A 25165-nucleotide genomic window follows, 5' to 3' on the forward strand; every position below is an offset into this window, starting at 1 on the left:
TAGAGCAGAACCGGTGTTGAGGGGACCGCCTCCTCTGGGTCTCAGCCCTCTGATGGAATCCACAATATCCTCTCTTGTTGTGAATGTTTTCAGATAGAAATGGACCTCTGTATCTCTGCTGTACTGGACTACAGAGACACGGTCTTTGTTTTCTCCCACATTGAGTTTCTCAACCACTTTCTCAACAAAATCACGCATGGCAGGGAAGCCATTCCTTGTGCTATTAGAACCATCCAGAAGGAATACGATATCTTTTTTGGCAGTTTCAACTAAGTAAAGACAGAAAGACAAAAAATAAAAATATTTGTAAAAAGTAAGCTCCTGGACCAATCTTAAAGTGGTGAGGTATTTTATTTAAAGTAACTAGCACTGCCTACGCCAATGTTATACAGTGGGAAAGAACAGCACTGCCTCTATTTTAAACCACACGTGGAGCTAAACAGGTATTGCACTTGATTTATTTCCCTCTCTGTAGGCGAAACAAGTCAGGTAGATTTTCTGGCCAGCATTAGGAAGTTCTTGTCAACATACCGAGTACAGTTGGGGGTTCATGGGTGATGTCAATAACCACAGCCTCCAAGGAGGACTGAAGTTGCTGTAGGATATGGGGAAGGTCAGTGAATTCAGAAACAGATAGAGCAGAATTGGCATTGTGGGATATCTTCCGCAGTTCTCTGCTATCAGAGCTTCTGGTTCCAATTGCAAAGGTCAAGACACCCAGCTGTTTGAGAGCAGAGGCTGCTGCATCAATACTGTCAGAAGACCCTTTCCCACTTAACAAAATCAGGACTTGTGGAACTCCTTCCAGGCGCCTGCTTCCGGCAGAGGGAGTGAAGACAGTATCCCTCACGTACTGGAGAGCTGCTCCAGTGTTGAGGGGTATACCACCTATGTGCCTCAAATCTCTGACAGTGTCAAGGATCTCCCTTTTTGTTGTGTACCTGTTCAGATAGAACTGGACAGCGGGATCTCTGCTGTACTGAACCACTGAGACACGGTCTGTGTTATCATCCACGCTCAGTCTTTCAATTACTCTTTGGACAAAGTCTTGCATAGCTGGGAATCCAGTTCTAGTACCATTAGATCCATCCAACAAGAAAACAACATCCCTTCCCTTTGTCTGTCTCTCCACTGGGGAACATACAATTGAAAAAATGTCTGTAGTTATTTCATGTGTCAAAAGTTTTCTGTGAAAAACGTCTTATGATGAAAGTTAACCTCAAGGTTTACAAGATTAGCTCTATTAATACTGGCACGACTATTTTGGCAAACATTGACTTGCTGAACTTGACTTTCTGTAATACACTTTAATACAGTTCATATTGCGTCACACCATGATCTTGGAATGTAAAAATCTGTCACTTTCTCACCAGTTACTGTTGGAGTCAAGGGTGTGGCCCTCAGTAGCGCTGTGCTTATTAGAGAGAGGAGCTGTTCTTGGACATTCTGGATGTCAGTGAACTCAGACACTGACAGAGCAAAATTAGGGTCATATGATATTTTCTGCAGCTCTCCACTGTCAGAGCTCCTTGTTCCAATGCCAATCACAAAGATGCCCTGCTGTTTAAGAGCAGAGGCTGGGGTATCTACATTGTCAAAAGACCTTCCACCCTTTAGCAAGATCAACATCTGTGGAACACCTTGCAGGCGCCTACTCCCGGAGGAGTTTGTAAATACATTATCGCTGACGTATTGTAGAGCAGAACCGGTGTTGAGGGGACCGCCTCCTCTGGGTCTCAGCCCTCTGATGGAATCCACAATATCCTCTCTTGTTGTGAATGTTTTCAGATAGAAATGGACCTCTGTATCTCTGCTGTACTGGACTACAGAGACACGGTCTTTGTTTTCTCCCACATTGAGTTTCTCAACCACTTTCTCAACAAAATCACGCATGGCAGGGAAGCCATTCCTTGTGCTATTAGAACCATCCAGAAGGAATACGATATCTTTTTTGGCAGTTTCAACTAAGTAAAGACAGAAAGACAAAAAATAAAAATATTTGTAAAAAGTAAGCTCCTGGACCAATCTTAAAGTGGTGAGGTATTTTATTTAAAGTAACTAGCACTGCCTACGCCAATGTTATACAGTGGGAAAGAACAGCACTGCCTCTATTTTAAACCACACGTGGAGCTAAACAGGTATTGCACTTGATTTATTTCCCTCTCTGTAGGCGAAACAAGTCAGGTAGATTTTCTGGCCAGCATTAGGAAGTGCTTGTCAACATACCGAGTACAGTTGGGGGTTCAGGGGTGATGTCAATAACCACAGCCTCCAAGGAGGACTGAAGTTGCTGTAGGATATGGGGAAGGTCAGTGAATTCAGAAACAGATAGAGCAGAATTGGCATTGTGGGATATCTTCCGCAGTTCTCTGCTATCAGAGCTTCTGGTTCCAATTGCAAAGGTCAAGACACCCAGCTGTTTGAGAGCAGAGGCTGCTGCATCAATACTGTCAGAAGACCCTTTCCCACTTAACAAAATCAGGACTTGTGGAACTCCTTCCAGGCGCCTGCTTCCGGCAGAGGGAGTGAAGACAGTATCCCTCACGTACTGGAGAGCTGCTCCAGTGTTGAGGGGTATTCCACCTATGTGCCTCAAATCTCTGACAGTGTCAAGGATCTCCCTTTTTGTTGTGTACCTGTTCAGATAGAACTGGACAGCGGGATCTCTGCTGTACTGAACCACTGAGACACGGTCTGTGTTATCATCCACGCTCAGTCTTTCAATTACTCTTTGGACAAAGTCTTGCATAGCTGGGAATCCAGTTCTAGTACCATTAGATCCATCCAACAAGAAAACAACATCCCTTCCCTTTGTCTGTCTCTCCACTGGGGAACATACAATTGAAAAAATGTCTGTAGTTATTTCATGTGTCAAAAGTTTTCCGTGAAAAACGTCTTATGATGAAAGTTAACCTCAAGGTTTACAAGATTAGCTCTATTAATACTGGCACGACTATTTTGGCAAAAATTGACTTGCTGAACTTGACTTTCTGTAATACACTTTAATACAGTTCATATTGCGTCACACCATGATCTTGGAATGTAAAAATCTGTCACTTTCTCACCAGTTACTGTTGGAGTCAAGGGTGTGGCCCTCAGTAGCGCTGTGCTTATTAGAGAGAGGAGCTGTTCTTGGACATTCTGGATGTCAGTGAACTCAGACACTGACAGAGCAAAATTAGGGTCATATGATATTTTCTGCAGCTCTCCACTGTCAGAGCTCCTTGTTCCAATGCCAATCACAAAGATGCCCTGCTGTTTAAGAGCAGAGGCTGGGGTATCTACATTGTCAAAAGACCTTCCACCCTTTAGCAAGATCAACATCTGTGGAACACCTTGCAGGCGCCTACTCCCGGAGGAGTTTGTAAATACATTATCGCTGACGTATTGTAGAGCAGAACCGGTGTTGAGGGGACCGCCTCCTCTGGGTCTCAGCCCTCTGATGGAATCCACAATATCCTCTCTTGTTGTGAATGTTTTCAGATAGAAATGGACCTCTGTATCTCTGCTGTACTGGACTACAGAGACACGGTCTTTGTTTTCTCCCACATTGAGTTTCTCAACCACTTTCTCAACAAAATCACGCATGGCAGGGAAGCCATTCCTTGTGCTATTAGAACCATCCAGAAGGAATACGATATCTTTTTTGGCAGTTTCAACTAAGTAAAGACAGAAAGACAAAAAATAAAAATATTTGTAAAAAGTAAGCTCCTGGACCAATCTTAAAGTGGTGAGGTATTTTATTTAAAGTAACTAGCACTGCCTACGCCAATGTTATACAGTGGGAAAGAACAGCACTGCCTCTATTTTAAACCACACGTGGAGCTAAACAGGTATTGCACTTGATTTATTTCCCTCTCTGTAGGCGAAACAAGTCAGGTAGATTTTCTGGCCAGCATTAGGAAGTGCTTGTCAACATACCGAGTACAGTTGGGGGTTCAGGGGTGATGTCAATAACCACAGCCTCCAAGGAGGACTGAAGTTGCTGTAGGATATGGGGAAGGTCAGTGAATTCAGAAACAGATAGAGCAGAATTGGCATTGTGGGATATCTTCCGCAGTTCTCTGCTATCAGAGCTTCTGGTTCCAATTGCAAAGGTCAAGACACCCAGCTGTTTGAGAGCAGAGGCTGCTGCATCAATACTGTCAGAAGACCCTTTCCCACTTAACAAAATCAGGACTTGTGGAACTCCTTCCAGGCGCCTGCTTCCGGCAGAGGGAGTGAAGACAGTATCCCTCACGTACTGGAGAGCTGCTCCAGTGTTGAGGGGTATTCCACCTATGTGCCTCAAATCTCTGACAGTGTCAAGGATCTCCCTTTTTGTTGTGTACCTGTTCAGATAGAACTGGACAGCGGGATCTCTGCTGTACTGAACCACTGAGACACGGTCTGTGTTATCATCCACGCTCAGTCTTTCTATTACTCTTTGGACAAAGTCTTGCATAGCTGGGAATCCAGTTCTAGTACCATTAGATCCATCCAACAAGAAAACAACATCCCTTCCCTTTGTCTGTCTCTCCACTGGGGAACATACAATTGAAAAAATGTCTGTAGTTATTTCATGTGTCAAACGTTTTCCGTGAAAAACGTCTTATGATGAAAGTTAACCTCAAGGTTTACAAGATTAGCTCTATTAATACTGGCACGACTATTTTGGCAAAAATTGACTTGCTGAACTTGACTTTCTGTAATACACTTTAATACAGTTCATATTGCGTCACACCATGATCTTGGAATGTAAAAATCTGTCACTTTCTCACCAGTTACTGTTGGAGTCAAGGGTGTGGCCCTCAGTAGCGCTGTGCTTATTAGAGAGAGGAGCTGTTCTTGGACATTCTGGATGTCAGTGAACTCAGACACTGACAGAGCAAAATTAGGGTCATATGATATTTTCTGCAGCTCTCCACTGTCAGAGCTCCTTGTTCCAATGCCAATCACAAAGATGCCCTGCTGTTTAAGAGCAGAGGCTGGGGTATCTACATTGTCAAAAGACCTTCCACCCTTTAGCAAGATCAACATCTGTGGAACACCTTGCAGGCGCCTACTCCCGGAGGAGTTTGTAAATACATTATCGCTGACGTATTGTAGAGCAGAACCGGTGTTGAGGGGACCGCCTCCTCTGGGTCTCAGCCCTCTGATGGAATCCACAATATCCTCTCTTGTTGTGAATGTTTTCAGATAGAAATGGACCTCTGTATCTCTGCTGTACTGGACTACAGAGACACGGTCTTTGTTTTCTCCCACATTGAGTTTCTCAACCACTTTCTCAACAAAATCACGCATGGCAGGGAAGCCATTCCTTGTGCTATTAGAACCATCCAGAAGGAATACGATATCTTTTTTGGCAGTTTCAACTAAGTAAAGACAGAAAGACAAAAAATAAAAATATTTGTAAAAAGTAAGCTCCTGGACCAATCTTAAAGTGGTGAGGTATTTTATTTAAAGTAACTAGCACTGCCTACGCCAATGTTATACAGTGGGAAAGAACAGCACTGCCTCTATTTTAAACCACACGTGGAGCTAAACAGGTATTGCACTTGATTTATTTCCCTCTCTGTAGGCGAAACAAGTCAGGTAGATTTTCTGGCCAGCATTAGGAAGTGCTTGTCAACATACCGAGTACAGTTGGGGGTTCAGGGGTGATGTCAATAACCACAGCCTCCAAGGAGGACTGAAGTTGCTGTAGGATATGGGGAAGGTCAGTGAATTCAGAAACAGATAGAGCAGAATTGGCATTGTGGGATATCTTCCGCAGTTCTCTGCTATCAGAGCTTCTGGTTCCAATTGCAAAGGTCAAGACACCCAGCTGTTTGAGAGCAGAGGCTGCTGCATCAATACTGTCAGAAGACCCTTTCCCACTTAACAAAATCAGGACTTGTGGAACTCCTTCCAGGCGCCTGCTTCCGGCAGAGGGAGTGAAGACAGTATCCCTCACGTACTGGAGAGCTGCTCCAGTGTTGAGGGGTATTCCACCTATGTGCCTCAAATCTCTGACAGTGTCAAGGATCTCCCTTTTTGTTGTGTACCTGTTCAGATAGAACTGGACAGCGGGATCTCTGCTGTACTGAACAACTGAGACACGGTCTGTGTTATCATCCACGCTCAGTCTTTCAATTACTCTTTGGACAAAGTCTTGCATAGCTGGGAATCCAGTTCTAGTGCCATTAGATCCATCCAACAAGAAAACAACATCCCTTCCCTTTGTCTGTCTCTCCACTGGGGAACATACAATTGAAAAAATGTCTGTAGTTATTTCATGTGTCAAAAGTTTTCCGTGAAAAACGTCTCATGATGAAAGTTAACCTCAAGGTTTACAAGATTAGCTCTATTAATACTGGCACGACTATTTTGGCAAAAATTGACTTGCTGAACTTGACTTTCTGTAATACACTTTAATACAGTTCATATTGCGTCACACCATGATCTTGGAATGTAAAAATCTGTCACTTTCTCACCAGTTACTGTTGGAGTCAAGGGTGTGGCCCTCAGTAGCGCTGTGCTTATTAGAGAGAGGAGCTGTTCTTGGACATTCTGGATGTCAGTGAACTCAGACACTGACAGAGCAAAATTAGGGTCATATGATATTTTCTGCAGCTCTCCACTGTCAGAGCTCCTTGTTCCAATGCCAATCACAAAGATGCCCTGCTGTTTAAGAGCAGAGGCTGGGGTATCTACATTGTCAAAAGACCTTCCACCCTTTAGCAAGATCAACATCTGTGGAACACCTTGCAGGCGCCTACTCCCGGAGGAGTTTGTAAATACATTATCGCTGACGTATTGTAGAGCAGAACCGGTGTTGAGGGGACCGCCTCCTCTGGGTCTCAGCCCTCTGATGGAATCCACAATATCCTCTCTTGTTGTGAATGTTTTCAGATAGAAATGGACCTCTGTATCTCTGCTGTACTGGACTACAGAGACACGGTCTTTGTTTTCTCCCACATTGAGTTTCTCAACCACTTTCTCAACAAAATCACGCATGGCAGGGAAGCCATTCCTTGTGCTATTAGAACCATCCAGAAGGAATACGATATCTTTTTTGGCAGTTTCAACTAAGTAAAGACAGAAAGACAAAAAATAAAAATATTTGTAAAAAGTAAGCTCCTGGACCAATCTTAAAGTGGTGAGGTATTTTATTTAAAGTAACTAGCACTGCCTACGCCAATGTTATACAGTGGGAAAGAACAGCACTGCCTCTATTTTAAACCACACGTGGAGCTAAACAGGTATTGCACTTGATTTATTTCCCTCTCTGTAGGCGAAACAAGTCAGGTAGATTTTCTGGCCAGCATTAGGAAGTGCTTGTCAACATACCGAGTACAGTTGGGGGTTCAGGGGTGATGTCAATAACCACAGCCTCCAAGGAGGACTGAAGTTGCTGTAGGATATGGGGAAGGTCAGTGAATTCAGAAACAGATAGAGCAGAATTGGCATTGTGGGATATCTTCCGCAGTTCTCTGCTATCAGAGCTTCTGGTTCCAATTGCAAAGGTCAAGACACCCAGCTGTTTGAGAGCAGAGGCTGCTGCATCAATACTGTCAGAAGACCCTTTCCCACTTAACAAAATCAGGACTTGTGGAACTCCTTCCAGGCGCCTGCTTCCAGCAGAGGCCGTGAAGACGGTATCCCTCAAGTACTGGAGAGCTGCTCCAGTGTTGAGGGGTATTCCGCCTTTGTGCCTCAAACCTCTGACAGTGTCAAGGATCTCGACTTTTGTCGCATATCTGTTCAAATAGAACTGGACAGCTGGATCTCTGCTGTACTGAACCACTGAGACACGGTCTTTGTTATCATCCACACTGAGTCTCTCTACTACTCTTTGGACAAAGTCTTGCATAGCTGGGAATCCAGTTCTAGTACCATCAGATCCATCCAACAAGAATACAACATCTCTTCCTGTTGGCTGTGTCACCACTGGGAAACATACAATTTAAGACGTATTTAGGTTCATGTTTCAAATTTTTACCGTACAAAAGTCAGATGATAAAAGTCAAACCCAAGGTTTTCAAATGTACTCTATTAATCCAAGCTCAACTGTTTTGTTAAAGTTGCACTGGCTGACCTGAACTTGAAGAAATACACTTTAATACAGTTCAAGTTGCGTACTACCATCATCTTGAAATGCAAATTCAGTCACGTTCTTACCAGTTACTGTTGGTATCATGGGTGTGGCCATCACTAGCCCTGTGCTCATTAGAGAGGTGAGCTGTTCTTGAACACTGGGGAGGTCAGTGAACTCAGACACGGTTAGAGTGTAATTAGGGTCATATGATATTTTCCGCAGCTCTCCACTGTCGGAGCTCCTTGTTCCAATGCCAATGACAATGATGCCCTGCTGTTTGAGAACAGAGGCTGGAATATCTATATTGTCAAAAGACCTTCCACCATTTAGTAGAATCATGATCTGTGGAACACCTTGCAGGCTCCTACTCCCGGCGATGTTTGTAAAGACGTTGTCCCTGACGTATTGGAGGGCGGCCCCGGTGTTGAGGGGTCTGCCTCCTCTGTGTCTCAGCCCTCTTACTGAATCCACAATATCTTCTTTTGTGGTGTATGTATTCAAATAGAAATGGACCTCTGCATCTCTGCTGTATTGGACTACAGAGACACGGTCTTTGCTTTCTCCAACATTGAGTTTCTCTACCACTTTCTCAACAAAATCACGCATAGCAGGGAAGCCATTCCTTGTGCCATCAGAACCATCCAGAAGGAAAACAATATCCCTTTGGGTAGGGTCAACTGGGAGAAGACAGGAAGACAAAAAATTAAAACTATTGCAAAAGGTAAGTTTTTGTACTAATCATACGGTTAGAAACTACTTTTTGAAAAGCACAAGCCCTGCGTTCTTTATTTTTTTAGAGTAAGGAAGCAAACCATGACCTCTTTCAACAAATTAACAGCGAGCTAAAAAGGTATTTCACTGGACTCATATACCACACTGTTGGTGAAACAAGTCAAGTTGCCTTTCAGGACAGTAAGAGGCTGTTTCTGTTTACATACCAAGTACAGTTGTTGATTCTGGGGTGACGTCAATAACCAAAGCCTCCAAGGAGGACTGAAGTTGCTGTTGGATGCGTTGAAGGTCAGTGAAATCAGACACAGAGAGAGCAGAATTGTCATCGTGGGATATCTTCTGCAGTTCTCTGCTATCAGACCCCTTAGTTCCAATTGCAAAGGTCAAGACACCCAGCTGTTTGAGAGCAGAGGCTGGTGCATCAACACTGTCAGAAGACCGTCCACCACTTAGCAATATCAGGACCTGTGGAACTCCTTCCAGGCGCCTGCTTCCGGCAGAGGCCGTGAAGACATTATTCCTCAAGTACTGGAGAGCTGCTCCAGTGTTGAGGGGTCTTCCGCCTTTGTGCCTCAAACCTCTGACAGTGTCAAGGATCTCGACTTTTGTCGCATATGTGTTCAAATAGAACTGGACAGCTGGATCTCTGCTGTACTGAACCACTGAGACACGGTCTTTGTTATCATCCACACTGAGTCTCTCTACTACTCTTTGGACAAAGTCTTGCATAGCTGGGAATCCAGTTCTAGTACCATCAGATCCATCCAACAAGAATACAACATCTCTTCCTGTTGGCTCTGTCACCACTGGGAAACATAGAATTTAAGACGTATTTAGGTTCATGTTTCAAATATTTACCGTACAAAAGTCAGATGATAAAAGTCAACCCCAAGGTTTTCAAATGTACTCTATTAATCCAAGCTCAACTGTTTTGTTAAAGTTGTACTGGCTGACCTGAACTTGAAGAAATACACTTTAATACAGTTCAAGTTGCGTACTACCATCATCTTGAAATGCAAATTCAGTCACGTTCTTACCAGTTACTGTTGGTATCATGGGTGTGGCCATCACTAGCCCTGTGCTCATTAGAGAGGTGAGCTGTTCTTGAACACTGGGGAGGTCAGTGAACTCAGACACGGTTAGAGTGTAATTAGGGTCATATGATATTTTCCGCAGCTCTCCACTGTCGGAGCTCCTTGTTCCAATGCCAATGACAATGATGCCCTGCTGCTTGAGAACAGAGGCTGGAATATCTATATTGTCAAAAGACCTTCCACCATTTAGTAGAATCATGATCTGTGGAACACCTTGCAGGCTCCTACTCCCGGCGATGTTTGTAAAGACGTTGTCCCTGACGTATTGGAGGGCGGCCCCGGTGTTGAGGGGTCTGCCTCCTCTGTGTCTCAGCCCTCTTACTGAATCCACAATATCTTCTTTTGTGGTGTATGTATTCAAATAGAAATGGACCTCTGCATCTCTGCTGTATTGGACTACAGAGACACGGTCTTTGCTTTCTCCAACATTGAGTTTCTCTACCACTTTCTCAACAAAATCACGCATAGCAGGGAAGCCATTCCTTGTGCCATCAGAACCATCCAGAAGGAAAACAATATCCCTTTGGGTAGGGTCAACTGGGAGAAGACAGGAAGACAAAAAATTAAAACTATTGCAAAAGGTAAGTTTTTGTACTAATCATACGGTTAGAAACTACTTTTTGAAAAGCACAAGCCCTGCGTTCTCTAATTTTTTATAGTAAGGAAGCAAACCATAACCTCTTTTAACAAATTAACAGCGAGCTAAAAAGGTATTTCACTGGACTCATATACCACACTGTTGGTGAAACAAGTCAAGTTGCCTTTCAGGACAGTAAGAGGCTGTTTCTGTTTACATACCAAGTACAGTTGTTGATTCTGGGGTGACGTCAATAACCAAAGCCTCCAAGGAGGACTGAAGTTGCTGTTGGATGCGTTGAAGGTCAGTGAAATCAGACACAGAGAGAGCAGAATTGTCATCGTGGGATATCTTCTGCAGTTCTCTGCTATCAGACCCCTTAGTTCCAATTGCAAAGGTCAAGACACCCAGCTGTTTGAGAGCAGAGGCTGGTGCATCAACACTGTCAGAAGACCGTCCACCACTTAGCAATATCAGGACCTGAGGAACTCCTTCCAGGCGCCTGCTTCCGGCAGAGGCCGTGAAGACATTATTCCTCAAGTACTGGAGAGCTGCTCCAGTGTTGAGGGGTCTTCCGCCTTTGTGCCTCAAACCTCTGACAGTGTCAAGGATCTTGACTTTTGTCGCATATGTGTTCAAATAGAACTGGACAGCTGGATCTCTGCTGTACTGAACCACTGAGACACGGTCTTTGTTATCATCCACACTGAGTCTCTCTACTACTCTTTGGACAAAGTCTTGCATAGCTGGGAATCCAGTTCTAGTACCATCAGATCCATCCAACAAGAATACAACATCTCTTCCTGTTGGCTCTGTCACCACTGGGAAACATAGAATTTAAGACGTATTTAGGTTCATGTTTCAAATATTTACCGTACAAAAGTCAGATGATAAAAGTCAAACCCAAGGTTTTCAAATGTACTCTATTAATCCAAGCTCAACTGTTTTGTTAAAGTTGCACTGGCTGACCTGAACTTGAAGAAATACACTTTAATACAGTTCAAGTTGCGTACTACCATCATCTTGAAATGCAAATTCAGTCACGTTCTTACCAGTTACTGTTGGTATCATGGGTGTGGCCATCACTATCCTTGTGCTCATTAGAGAGGTGAGCTGTTCTTGAACACTGGGGAGGTCAGTGAACTCAGACACGGTTAGAGTGTAATTAGGGTCATATGATATTTTCCGCAGCTCTCCACTGTCGGAGCTCCTTGTTCCAATGCTAATGACAATGATGCCCTGCTGCTTGAGAACAGAGGCTGGAATATCTATATTGTCAAAAGACCTTCCACCATTTAGTAGAATCATGATCTGTGGAACACCTTGCAGGCTCCTACTCCCGGCGATGTTTGTAAAGACGTTGTCCCTGACGTATTGGAGGGCGGCCCCGGTGTTGAGGGGTCTGCCTCCTCTGTGTCTCAGCCCTCTTACTGAATCCACAATATCTTCTTTTGTGGTGTATGTATTCAAATAGAAATGGACCTCTGCATCTCTGCTGTATTGGACTACAGAGACACGGTCTTTGCTTTCTCCAACATTGAGTTTCTCTACCACTTTCTCAACAAAATCACGCATAGCAGGGAAGCCATTCCTTGTGCCATCAGAACCATCCAGAAGGAAAACAATATCCCTTTGGGTAGGGTCAACTGGGAGAAGACAGGAAGACAAAAAATTAAAACTATTGCAAAAGGTAAGTTTTTGTACTAATCATACGGTTAGAAACTACTTTTTGAAAAGCACAAGCCCTGCGTTCTCTAATTTTTTATAGTAAGGAAGCAAACCATAACCTCTTTTAACAAATTAACAGCGAGCTAAAAAGGTATTTCACTGGACTCATATACCACACTGTTGGTGAAACAAGTCAAGTTGCCTTTCAGGACAGTAAGAGGCTGTTTCTGTTTACATACCAAGTACAGTTGTTGATTCTGGGGTGACGTCAATAACCAAAGCCTCCAAGGAGGACTGAAGTTGCTGTTGGATGCGTTGAAGGTCAGTGAAATCAGACACAGAGAGAGCAGAATTGTCATCGTGGGATATCTTCTGCAGTTCTCTGCTATCAGACCCCTTAGTTCCAATTGCAAAGGTCAAGACACCCAGCTGTTTGAGAGCAGAGGCTGGTGCATCAACACTGTCAGAAGACCGTCCACCACTTAGCAATATCAGGACCTGTGGAACTCCTTCCAGGCGCCTGCTTCCGGCAGAGGCCGTGAAGACATTATTCCTCAAGTACTGGAGAGCTGCTCCAGTGTTGAGGGGTCTTCCGCCTTTGTGCCTCAAACCTCTGACAGTGTCAAGGATCTCGACTTTTGTCGCATATGTGTTCAAATAGAACTGGACAGCTGGATCTCTGCTGTACTGAACCACTGAGACACGGTCTTTGTTATCATCCACACTGAGTCTCTCTACTACTCTTTGGACAAAGTCTTGCATAGCTGGGAATCCAGTTCTAGTACCATCAGATCCATCCAACAAGAATACAACATCTCTTCCTGTTGGCTCTGTCACCACTGGGAAACATAGAATTTAAGACGTATTTAGGTTCATGTTTCAAATATTTACCGTACAAAAGTCAGATGATAAAAGTCAACCCCAAGGTTTTCAAATGTACTCTATTAATCCAAGCTCAACTGTTTTGTTAAAGTTGCACTGGCTGACCTGAACTTGAAGAAATACACTTTAATACAGCTCAAGTTGCGTACTACCATCATCTTGAAATGCAAATTCAGTCACGTTCTTACCAGTTACTGTTGGTATCATGGGTGTGGCCATCACTAGCCCTGTGCTCATTAGAGAGGTGAGCTGTTCTTGAACACTGGGGAGGTCAGTGAACTCAGACACGGTTAGAGTGTAATTAGGGTCATATGATATTTTCCGCAGCTCTCCACTGTCGGAGCTCCTTGTTCCAATGCCAATGACAATGATGCCCTGCTGTTTGAGAACAGAGGCTGGAATATCTATATTGTCAAAAGACCTTCCACCATTTAGTAGAATCATGATCTGTGGAACACCTTGCAGGCTCCTACTCCCGGCGATGTTTGTAAAGACGTTGTCCCTGACGTATTGGAGGGCGGCCCCGGTGTTGAGGGGTCTGCCTCCTCTGTGTCTCAGCCCTCTTACTGAATCCACAATATCTTCTTTTGTGGTGTATGTATTCAAATAGAAATGGACCTCTGCATCTCTGCTGTATTGGACTACAGAGACACGGTCTTTGCTTTCTCCAACATTGAGTTTCTCTACCACTTTCTCAACAAAATCACGCATAGCAGGGAAGCCATTCCTTGTGCCATCAGAACCATCCAGAAGGAAAACAATATCCCTTTGGGTAGGGTCAACTGGGAGAAGACAGGAAGACAAAAAATTAAAACTATTGCAAAAGGTAAGTTTTTGTACTAATCATACGGTTAGAAACTACTTTTTGAAAAGCACAAGCCCTGCGTTCTCTAATTTTTTATAGTAAGGAAGCAAACCATAACCTCTTTCAACAAATTAACAGCGAGCTAAAAAGGTATTTCACTGGACTCATATACCACACTGTTGGTGAAACAAGTCAAGTTGCCTTTCAGGACAGTAAGAGGCTGTTTCTGTTTACATACCAAGTACAGTTGTTGATTCTGGGGTGACGTCAATAACCAAAGCCTCCAAGGAGGACTGAAGTTGCTGTTGGATGCGTTGAAGGTCAGTGAAATCAGACACAGAGAGAGCAGAATTGTCATCGTGGGATATCTTCTGCAGTTCTCTGCTATCAGACCCCTTAGTTCCAATTGCAAAGGTCAAGACACCCAGCTGTTTGAGAGCAGAGGCTGGTGCATCAACACTGTCAGAAGACCGTCCACCACTTAGCAATATCAGGACCTGTGGAACTCCTTCCAGGCGCCTGCTTCCGGCAGAGGCCGTGAAGACATTATTCCTCAAGTACTGGAGAGCTGCTCCAGTGTTGAGGGGTCTTCCGCCTTTGTGCCTCAAACCTCTGACAGTGTCAAGGATCTCGACTTTTGTCGCATATGTGTTCAAATAGAACTGGACAGCTGGATCTCTGCTGTACTGAACCACTGAGACACGGTCTTTGTTATCATCCACACTGAGTCTCTCTACTACTCTTTGGACAAAGTCTTGCATAGCTGGGAATCCAGTTCTAGTGCCATCAGATCCATCCAACAAGAATACAACATCTCTTCCTGTTGGCTCTGTCACCACTGGGAAACAGAATTTAAGACGTATTTAGGTTCATGTTTCAAATATTTACCGTACAAAAGTCAGATGATAAAAGTCAACCCCAAGGTTTTCAAATGTACTCTATTAATCCAAGCTCAACTGTTTTGTTAAAGTTGCACTGGCTGACCTGAACTTGAAGAAATACACTTTAATACAGCTCAAGTTGCGTACTACCATCATCTTGAAATGCAAATTCAGTCACGTTCTTACCAGTTACTGTTGGTATCATGGGTGTGGCCATCACTAGCCCTGTGCTCATTAGAGAGGTGAGCTGTTCTTGAACACTGGGGAGGTCAGTGAACTCAGACACGGTTAGAGTGTAATTAGGGTCATATGATATTTTCCGCAGCTCTCCACTGTCGGAGCTCCTTGTTCCAATGCCAATGACAATGATGCCCTGCTGCTTGAGAACAGAGGCTGGAATATCTATATTGTCAAAAGACCTTCCACCATTTAGTAGAATCATGATCTGTGGAACACCTTGCAGGCTCCTACTCCCGGCGATGTTTGTAAAGACGTTGTCCCTGACGTATTGGAGGGCGGCCCCGGTGTTGAGGGGTCTGCCTCCTCTGTGTCTCAGCCCTCTTACTGAATCCACAATATCTTCTTTTGTGGTGTATGTATTCAAATAGAAATGGACCTCTGCATCTCTGCTGTATTGGACTACAGAGACACGGTCTTTGCTTTCTCCAACATTGAGTTTCTCTACCACTTTCTCAACAAAATCACGCATAGCAGGGAAGCCATTCCTTGTGCCATCAGAACCATCCAGAAGGAAAACAATATCCCTTTGGGTAGGGTCAACTGGGAGAAGACAGGAAGACAAAAAATTAAAACTATTGCAAAAGGTAAGTTTTTGTACTAATCATACGGTTAGAAACTACTTTTTGAAAAGCACAAGCCCTGCGTTCTCTAATTTTTTATAGTAAGGAAGCAAACCATAACCTCTTTTAACAAATTAACAGCGAGCTAAAAAGGTATTTCACTGGATTCATATACCACACTGTTGGTGAAACAAGTCAAGTTGCCTTTCAGGACAGTAAGAGGCTGTTTCTGTTTACATACCAAGTACAGTTGTTGATTCTGGGGTGACGTCAATAACCAAAGCCTCCAAGGAGGACTGAAGTTGCTGTTGGATGCGTTGAAGGTCAGTGAAATCAGACACAGAGAGAGCAGAATTGTCATCGTGGGATATCTTCTGCAGTTCTCTGCTATCAGACCCCTTAGTTCCAATTGCAAAGGTCAAGACACCCAGCTGTTTGAGAGCAGAGGCTGGTGCATCAACACTGTCAGAAGACCGTCCACCACTTAGCAATATCAGGACCTGTGGAACTCCTTCCAGGCGCCTGCTTCCGGCAGAGGCCGTGAAGACATTATTCCTCAAGTACTGGAGAGCTGCTCCAGTGTTGAGGGGTCTTCCGCCTTTGTGCCTCAAACCTCTGACAGTGTCAAGGATCTCGACTTTTGTCGCATATGTGTTCAAATAGAACTGGACAGCTGGATCTCTGCTGTACTGAACCACTGAGACACGGTCTTTGTTATCATCCACACTGAGTCTCTCTACTACTCTTTGGACAAAGTCTTGCATAGCTGGGAATCCAGTTCTAGTACCATCAGATCCATCCAACAAGAATACAACATCTCTTCCTGTTGGCTCTGTCACCACTGGGAAACATAGAATTTAAGACGTATTTAGGTTCATGTTTCAAATATTTACCGTACAAAAGTCAGATGATAAAAGTCAACCCCAAGGTTTTCAAATGTACTCTATTAATCCAAGCTCAACTGTTTTGTTAAAGTTGCACTGGCTGACCTGAACTTGAAGAAATACACTTTAATACAGCTCAAGTTGCGTACTACCATCATCTTGAAATGCAAATTCAGTCACGTTCTTACCAGTTACTGTTGGTATCATGGGTGTGGCCATCACTATCCTTGTGCTCATTAGAGAGGTGAGCTGTTCTTGAACACTGGGGAGGTCAGTGAACTCAGACACGGTTAGAGTGTAATTAGGGTCATATGATATTTTCCGCAGCTCTCCACTGTCGGAGCTCCTTGTTCCAATGCTAATGACAATGATGCCCTGCTGCTTGAGAACAGATGCTGGAATATCTATATTGTCAAAAGACCTTCCACCATTTAGTAGAATCATGATCTGTGGAACACCTTGCAGGCTCCTACTCCCAGCGATGTTTGTAAAGACGTTGTCCCTGACGTATTGGAGGGCGGCCCCGGTGTTGAGGGGTCTGCCTCCTCTGTGTCTCAGCCCTCTTACTGAATCCACAATATCTTCTTTTGTGGTGTATGTATTCAAATAGAAATGGACCTCTGCATCTCTGCTGTATTGGACTACAGAGACACGGTCTTTGCTTTCTCCAACATTGAGTTTCTCTACCACTTTCTCAACAAAATCACGCATAGCAGGGAAGCCATTCCTTGTGCCATCAGAACCATCCAGAAGGAAAACAATATCCCTTTGGGTAGGGTCAACTGGGAGAAGACAGGAAGACAAAAAATTAAAACTATTGCAAAAGGTAAGTTTTTGTACTAATCATACGGTTAGAAACTACTTTTTGAAAAGCACAAGCCCTGCGTTCTCTAATTTTTTATAGTAAGGAAGCAAACCATAACCTCTTTTAACAAATTAACAGCGAGCTAAAAAGGTATTTCACTGGACTCATATACCACACTGTTGGTGAAACAAGTCAAGTTGCCTTTCAGGACAGTAAGAGGCTGTTTCTGTTTACATACCAAGTACAGTTGTTGATTCTGGGGTGACGTCAATAACCAAAGCCTCCAAGGAGGACTGAAGTTGCTGTTGGATGCGTTGAAGGTCAGTGAAATCAGACACAGAGAGAGCAGAATTGTCATCGTGGGATATCTTCTGCAGTTCTCTGCTATCAGACCCCTTAGTTCCAATTGCAAAGGTCAAGACACCCAGCTGTTTGAGAGCAGAGGCTGGTGCATCAACACTGTCAGAAGACCGTCCACCACTTAGCAATATCAGGACCTGTGGAACTCCTTCCAGGCGCCTGCTTCCGGCAGAGGCCGTGAAGACATTATTCCTCAAGTACTGGAGAGCTGCTCCAGTGTTGAGGGGTCTTCCGCCTTTGTGCCTCAAACCTCTGACAGTGTCAAGGATCTCGACTTTTGTCGCATATGTGTTCAAATAGAACTGGACAGCTGGATCTCTGCTGTACTGAACCACTGAGACACGGTCTTTGTTATCATCCACACTGAGTCTCTCTACTACTCTTTGGACAAAGTCTTGCATAGCTGGGAATCCAGTTCTAGTACCATCAGATCCATCCAACAAGAATACAACATCTCTTCCTGTTGGCTCTGTCACCACTGGGAAACATAGAATTTAAGACGTATTTAGGTTCATGTTTCAAATATTTACCGTACAAAAGTCAGATGATAAAAGTCAAACCCAAGGTTTTCAAATGTACTCTATTAATCCAAGCTCAACTGTTTTGTTAAAGTTGCACTGGCTGACCTGAACTTGAAGAAATACACTTTAATACAGTTCAAGTTGCGTACTACCATCATCTTGAAATGCAAATTCAGTCACGTTCTTACCAGTTACTGTTGGTATCATGGGTGTGGCCATCACTATCCTTGTGCTCATTAGAGAGGTGAGCTGTTCTTGAACACTGGGGAGGTCAGTGAACTCAGACACGGTTAGAGTGTAATTAGGGTCATATGATATTTTCCGCAGCTCTCCACTGTCGGAGCTCCTTGTTCCAATGCTAATGACAATGATGCCCTGCTGCTTGAGAACAGAGGCTGGAATATCTATATTGTCAAAAGACCTTCCACCATTTAGTAGAATCATGATCTGTGGAACACCTTGCAGGCTCCTACTCCCGGCGATGTTTGTAAAGACGTTGTCCCTGACGTATTGGAGGGCGGCCCCGGTGTTGAGGGGTCTGCCTCCTCTGTGTCTCAGCCCTCTTACTGAATCCACAATATCTTCTTTTGTGGTGTATGTATTCAAATAGAAATGGACCTCTGCATCTCTGCTGTATTGGACTACAGAGACACGGTCTTTGCTTTCTCCAACATTGAGTTTCTCTACCACTTTCTCAACAAAATCACGCATAGCAGGGAAGCCATTCCTTGTGCCATCAGAACCATCCAGAAGGAAAACAATATCCCTTTGGGTAGGGTCAACTGGGAGAAGACAGGAAGACAAAAAATTAAAACTATTGCAAAAGGTAAGTTTTTGTACTAATCATACAGTTAGAAACTACTTTTTGAAAAGCACAAGCCCTGCGTTCTCTAATTTTTTATAGTAAGGAAGCAAACCATAACCTCTTTCAACAAATTAACAGCGAGCTAAAAAGGTATTTCACTGGACTCATATACCACACTGTTGGTGAAACAAGTCAAGTTGCCTTTCAGGACAGTAAGAGGCTGTGCCTGTTTACATACCAAGTACAGTTGTTGATTCTGGGGTGACGTCAATAACCAAAGCCTCCAAGGAGGACTGAAGTTGCTGTTGGATGCGTTGAAGGTCAGTGAAATCAGACACAGAGAGAGCAGAATTGTCATCGTGGGATATCTTCTGCAGTTCTCTGCTATCAGACCCCTTAGTTCCAATTGCAAAGGTCAAGACACCCAGCTGTTTGAGAGCAGAGGCTGGTGCATCAACACTGTCAGAAGACCGTCCACCACTTAGCAATATCAGGACCTGTGGAACTCCTTCCAGGCGCCTGCTTCCGGCAGAGGCCGTGAAGACATTATTCCTCAAGTACTGGAGAGCTGCTCCAGTGTTGAGGGGTCTTCCGCCTTTGTGCCTCAAACCTCTGACAGTGTCAAGGATCTCGACTTTTGTCGCATATGTGTTCAAATAGAACTGGACAGCTGGATCTCTGCTGTACTGAACCACTGAGACACGGTCTTTGTTATCATCCACACTGAGTCTCTCTACTACTCTTTGGACAAAGTCTTGCATAGCTGGGAATCCAGTTCTAGTACCATCAGATCCATCCAACAAGAATACAACATCTCTTCCTGTTGGCTCTGTCACCACTGGGAAACATAGAATTTAAGACGTATTTAGGTTCATGTTTCAAATATTTACCGTACAAAAGTCAGATGATAAAAGTCAACCCCAAGGTTTTCAAATGTACTCTATTAATCCAAGCTCAACTGTTTTGTTAAAGTTGCACTGGCTGACCTGAACTTGAAGAAATACACTTTAATACAGTTCAAGTTGCGTACTACCATCATCTTGAAATGCAAATTCAGTCACGTTCTTACCAGTTACTGTTGGTATCATGGGTGTGGCCATCACTAGCCCTGTGCTCATTAGAGAGGTGAGCTGTTCTTGAACACTGGGGAGGTCAGTGAACTCAGACACGGTTAGAGTGTAATTAGGGTCATATGATATTTTCCGCAGCTCTCCACTGTCGGAGCTCCTTGTTCCAATGCCAATGACAATGATGCCCTGCTGTTTGAGAACAGAGGCTGGAATATCTATATTGTCAAAAGACCTTCCACCATTTAGTAGAATCATGATCTGTGGAACACCTTGCAGGCTCCTACTCCCGGCGATGTTTGTAAAGACGTTGTCCCTGACGTATTGGAGGGCGGCCCCGGTGTTGAGGGGTCTGCCTCCTCTGTGTCTCAGCCCTCTTACTGAATCCACAATATCTTCTTTTGTGGTGTATGTATTCAAATAGAAATGGACCTCTGCATCTCTGCTGTATTGGACTACAGAGACACGGTCTTTGCTTTCTCCAACATTGAGTTTCTCTACCACTTTCTCAACAAAATCACGCATAGCAGGGAAGCCATTCCTTGTGCCATCAGAACCATCCAGAAGGAAAACAATATCCCTTTGGGTAGGGTCAACTGGGAGAAGACAGGAAGACAAAAAATTAAAACTATTGCAAAAGGTAAGTTTTTGTACTAATCATACGGTTAGAAACTACTTTTTGAAAAGCACAAGCCCTGCGTTCTCTAATTTTTTATAGTAAGGAAGCAAACCATAACCTCTTTTAACAAATTAACAGCGAGCTAAAAAGGTATTTCACTGGATTCATATACCACACTGTTGGTGAAACAAGTCAAGTTGCCTTTCAGGACAGTAAGAGGCTGTTTCTGTTTACATACCAAGTACAGTTGTTGATTCTGGGGTGACGTCAATAACCAAAGCCTCCAAGGAGGACTGAAGTTGCTGTTGGATGCGTTGAAGGTCAGTGAAATCAGACACAGAGAGAGCAGAATTGTCATCGTGGGATATCTTCTGCAGTTCTCTGCTATCAGACCCCTTAGTTCCAATTGCAAAGGTCAAGACACCCAGCTGTTTGAGAGCAGAGGCTGGTGCATCAACACTGTCAGAAGACCGTCCACCACTTAGCAATATCAGGACCTGTGGAACTCCTTCCAGGCGCCTGCTTCCGGCAGAGGCCGTGAAGACATTATTCCTCAAGTACTGGAGAGCTGCTCCAGTGTTGAGGGGTCTTCCGCCTTTGTGCCTCAAACCTCTGACAGTGTCAAGGATCTCGACTTTTGTCGCATATGTGTTCAAATAGAACTGGACAGCTGGATCTCTGCTGTACTGAACCACTGAGACACGGTCTTTGTTATCATCCACACTGAGTCTCTCTACTACTCTTTGGACAAAGTCTTGCATAGCTGGGAATCCAGTTCTAGTACCATCAGATCCATCCAACAAGAATACAACATCTCTTCCTGTTGGCTCTGTCACCACTGGGAAACATAGAATTTAAGACGTATTTAGGTTCATGTTTCAAATATTTACCGTACAAAAGTCAGATGATAAAAGTCAACCCCAAGGTTTTCAAATGTACTCTATTAATCCAAGCTCAACTGTTTTGTTAAAGTTGCACTGGCTGACCTGAACTTGAAGAAATACACTTTAATACAGTTCAAGTTGCGTACTACCATCATCTTGAAATGCAAATTCAGTCACGTTCTTACCAGTTACTGTTGGTATCATGGGTGTGGCCATCACTAGCCCTGTGCTCATTAGAGAGGTGAGCTGTTCTTGAACACTGGGGAGGTCAGTGAACTCAGACACGGTTAGAGTGTAATTAGGGTCATATGATATTTTCCGCAGCTCTCCACTGTCGGAGCTCCTTGTTCCAATGCCAATGACAATGATGCCCTGCTGTTTGAGAACAGAGGCTGGAATATCTATATTGTCAAAAGACCTTCCACCATTTAGTAGAATCATGATCTGTGGAACACCTTGCAGGCTCCTACTCCCGGCGATGTTTGTAAAGACGTTGTCCCTGACGTATTGGAGGGCGGCCCCGGTGTTGAGGGGTCTGCCTCCTCTGTGTCTCAGCCCTCTTACTGAATCCACAATATCTTCTTTTGTGGTGTATGTATTCAAATAGAAATGGACCTCTGCATCTCTGCTGTATTGGACTACAGAGACACGGTCTTTGCTTTCTCCAACATTGAGTTTCTCTACCACTTTCTCAACAAAATCACGCATAGCAGGGAAGCCATTCCTTGTGCCATCAGAACCATCCAGAAGGAAAACAATATCCCTTTGGGTAGGGTCAACTGGGAGAAGACAGGAAGACAAAAAATTAAAACTATTGCAAAAGGTAAGTTTTTGTACTAATCATACGGTTAGAAACTACTTTTTGAAAAGCACAAGCCCTGCGTTCTCTAATTTTTTATAGTAAGGAAGCAAACCATAACCTCTTTTAACAAATTAACAGCGAGCTAAAAAGGTATTTCACTGGATTCATATACCACACTGTTGGTGAAACAAGTCAAGTTGCCTTTCAGGACAGTAAGAGGCTGTGCCTGTTTACATACCAAGTACAGTTGTTGATTCTGGGGTGACGTCAATAACCAAAGCCTCCAAGGAGGACTGAAGTTGCTGTTGGATGCGTTGAAGGTCAGTGAAATCAGACACAGAGAGAGCAGAATTGTCATCGTGGGATATCTTCTGCAGTTCTCTGCTATCAGACCCCTTAGTTCCAATTGCAAAGGTCAAGACACCCAGCTGTTTGAGAGCAGAGGCTGGTGCATCAACACTGTCAGAAGACCGTCCACCACTTAGCAATATCAGGACCTGTGGAACTCCTTCCAGGCGCCTGCTTCCGGCAGAGGCCGTGAAGACATTATTCCTCAAGTACTGGAGAGCTGCTCCAGTGTTGAGGGGTCTTCCGCCTTTGTGCCTCAAACCTCTGACAGTGTCAAGGATCTCGACTTTTGTCGCATATGTGTTCAAATAGAACTGGACAGCTGGATCTCTGCTGTACTGAACCACTGAGACACGGTCTTTGTTATCATCCACACTGAGTCTCTCTACTACTCTTTGGACAAAGTCTTGCATAGCTGGGAATCCAGTTCTAGTACCATCAGATCCATCCAACAAGAATACAACATCTCTTCCTGTTGGCTCTGTCACCACTGGGAAACATAGAATTTAAGACGTATTTAGGTTCATGTTTCAAATATTTACCGTACAAAAGTCAGATGATAAAAGTCAACCCCAAGGTTTTCAAATGTACTCTATTAATCCAAGCTCAACTGTTTTGTTAAAGTTGCACTGGCTGACCTGAACTTGAAGAAATACACTTTAATACAGTTCAAGTTGCGTACTACCATCATCTTGAAATGCAAATTCAGTCACGTTCTTACCAGTTACTGTTGGTATCATGGGTGTGGCCATCACTAGCCCTGTGCTCATTAGAGAGGTGAGCTGTTCTTGAACACTGGGGAGGTCAGTGAACTCAGACACGGTTAGAGTGTAATTAGGGTCATATGATATTTTCCGCAGCTCTCCACTGTCGGAGCTCCTTGTTCCAATGCCAATGACAATGATGCCCTGCTGTTTGAGAACAGAGGCTGGAATATCTATATTGTCAAAAGACCTTCCACCATTTAGTAGAATCATGATCTGTGGAACACCTTGCAGGCTCCTACTCCCGGCGATGTTTGTAAAGACGTTGTCCCTGACGTATTGGAGGGCGGCCCCGGTGTTGAGGGGTCTGCCTCCTCTGTGTCTCAGCCCTCTTACTGAATCCACAATATCTTCTTTTGTGGTGTATGTATTCAAATAGAAATGGACCTCTGCATCTCTGCTGTATTGGACTACAGAGACACGGTCTTTGCTTTCTCCAACATTGAGTTTCTCTACCACTTTCTCAACAAAATCACGCATAGCAGGGAAGCCATTCCTTGTGCCATCAGAACCATCCAGAAGGAAAACAATATCCCTTTGGGTAGGGTCAACTGGGAGAAGACAGGAAGACAAAAAATTAAAACTATTGCAAAAGGTAAGTTTTTGTACTAATCATACGGTTAGAAACTACTTTTTGAAAAGCACAAGCCCTGCGTTCTCTAATTTTTTATAGTAAGGAAGCAAACCATAACCTCTTTTAACAAATTAACAGCGAGCTAAAAAGGTATTTCACTGGATTCATATACCACACTGTTGGTGAAACAAGTCAAGTTGCCTTTCAGGACAGTAAGAGGCTGTTTCTGTTTACATACCAAGTACAGTTGTTGATTCTGGGGTGACGTCAATAACCAAAGCCTCCAAGGAGGACTGAAGTTGCTGTTGGATGCGTTGAAGGTCAGTGAAATCAGACACAGAGAGAGCAGAATTGTCATCGTGGGATATCTTCTGCAGTTCTCTGCTATCAGACCCCTTAGTTCCAATTGCAAAGGTCAAGACACCCAGCTGTTTGAGAGCAGAGGCTGGTGCATCAACACTGTCAGAAGACCGTCCACCACTTAGCAATATCAGGACCTGTGGAACTCCTTCCAGGCGCCTGCTTCCGGCAGAGGCCGTGAAGACATTATTCCTCAAGTACTGGAGAGCTGCTCCAGTGTTGAGGGGTCTTCCGCCTTTGTGCCTCAAACCTCTGACAGTGTCAAGGATCTCGACTTTTGTCGCATATGTGTTCAAATAGAACTGGACAGCTGGATCTCTGCTGTACTGAACCACTGAGACACGGTCTTTGTTATCATCCACACTGAGTCTCTCTACTACTCTTTGGACAAAGTCTTGCATAGCTGGGAATCCAGTTCTAGTACCATCAGATCCATCCAACAAGAATACAACATCTCTTCCTGTTGGCGCTGTCACCACTGGGAAACATAGAATTTAAGACGTATTTAGGTTCATGTTTCAAATATTTACCGTACAAAAGTCAGATGATAAAAGTCAACCCCAAGGTTTTCAAATGTACTCTATTAATCCAAGCTCAACTGTTTTGTTAAAGTTGCACTGGCTGACCTGAACTTGAAGAAATACACTTTAATACAGTTCAAGTTGCGTACTACCATCATCTTGAAATGCAAATTCAGTCACGTTCTTACCAGTTACTGTTGGTATCATGGGTGTGGCCATCACTAGCCCTGTGCTCATTAGAGAGGTGAGCTGTTCTTGAACACTGGGGAGGTCAGTGAACTCAGACACGGTTAGAGTGTAATTAGGGTCATATGATATTTTCCGCAGCTCTCCACTGTCGGAGCTCCTTGTTC

General features: G+C 44.0%; 6 protein-coding genes across 8 annotated transcripts in view; all 6 read right to left on the bottom strand.

Annotated features, from left to right (window-relative positions):
- The window catches only part of LOC306704261 (collagen alpha-3(VI) chain-like), a 146869-nt gene that overhangs the window by 41865 nt on the left and 79839 nt on the right, over positions 1–25165 (bottom strand). The window lies entirely within an intron of this gene.
- Positions 1318–8173, bottom strand: LOC306703976 (collagen alpha-3(VI) chain-like; the record flags this gene model as incomplete). The annotated part of the gene is made up of 9 exons (XM_079170186.1): positions 1318–1964; positions 2227–2826; positions 3066–3659; positions 3922–4495; positions 4768–5354; positions 5617–6190; positions 6463–7049; positions 7312–7911; positions 8143–8173. The coding sequence occupies 9 exons, from the start codon at positions 8171–8173 to the stop codon at positions 1318–1320; spliced, it is 4794 nt and encodes a 1597-aa protein (XP_079026312.1).
- On the bottom strand, positions 8990–13231 carry LOC306703977 (collagen alpha-3(VI) chain-like; the record flags this gene model as incomplete). Its single annotated transcript, XM_079170187.1, has 4 exons — positions 8990–9571; positions 10739–11257; positions 12434–12969; positions 13201–13231. The coding sequence occupies 4 exons, from the start codon at positions 13229–13231 to the stop codon at positions 8990–8992; spliced, it is 1668 nt and encodes a 555-aa protein (XP_079026313.1).
- LOC306703978 (collagen alpha-3(VI) chain-like) lies at positions 14048–21659 on the bottom strand (the record flags this gene model as incomplete). The annotated part of the gene is made up of 16 exons (XM_079170188.1): positions 14048–14655; positions 14885–14975; positions 15333–15380; positions 15792–16313; positions 16578–16644; positions 16804–17164; positions 17360–17363; positions 17481–17999; positions 18264–18330; positions 18490–18850; positions 19112–19685; positions 19950–20016; positions 20176–20520; positions 20672–20679; positions 20853–21397; positions 21629–21659. The coding sequence occupies 16 exons, from the start codon at positions 21657–21659 to the stop codon at positions 14048–14050; spliced, it is 4218 nt and encodes a 1405-aa protein (XP_079026314.1).
- Positions 22476–23345, bottom strand: LOC306703979 (collagen alpha-3(VI) chain-like; the record flags this gene model as incomplete). Its single annotated transcript, XM_079170189.1, has 2 exons — positions 22476–23083; positions 23315–23345. 2 exons carry the CDS (start codon positions 23343–23345, stop codon positions 22476–22478), a joined length of 639 nt encoding a protein of 212 aa, XP_079026315.1.
- Positions 24162–25031, bottom strand: LOC306703980 (collagen alpha-3(VI) chain-like; the record flags this gene model as incomplete). The annotated part of the gene is made up of 2 exons (XM_079170190.1): positions 24162–24769; positions 25001–25031. 2 exons carry the CDS (start codon positions 25029–25031, stop codon positions 24162–24164), a joined length of 639 nt encoding a protein of 212 aa, XP_079026316.1.

This window comes from Pholis gunnellus (assembly GCF_910591455.1).
Source record: "Pholis gunnellus genome assembly, chromosome: 12".
NCBI classification, from domain to species: Eukaryota; Metazoa; Chordata; class Actinopteri; order Perciformes; family Pholidae; genus Pholis; species Pholis gunnellus.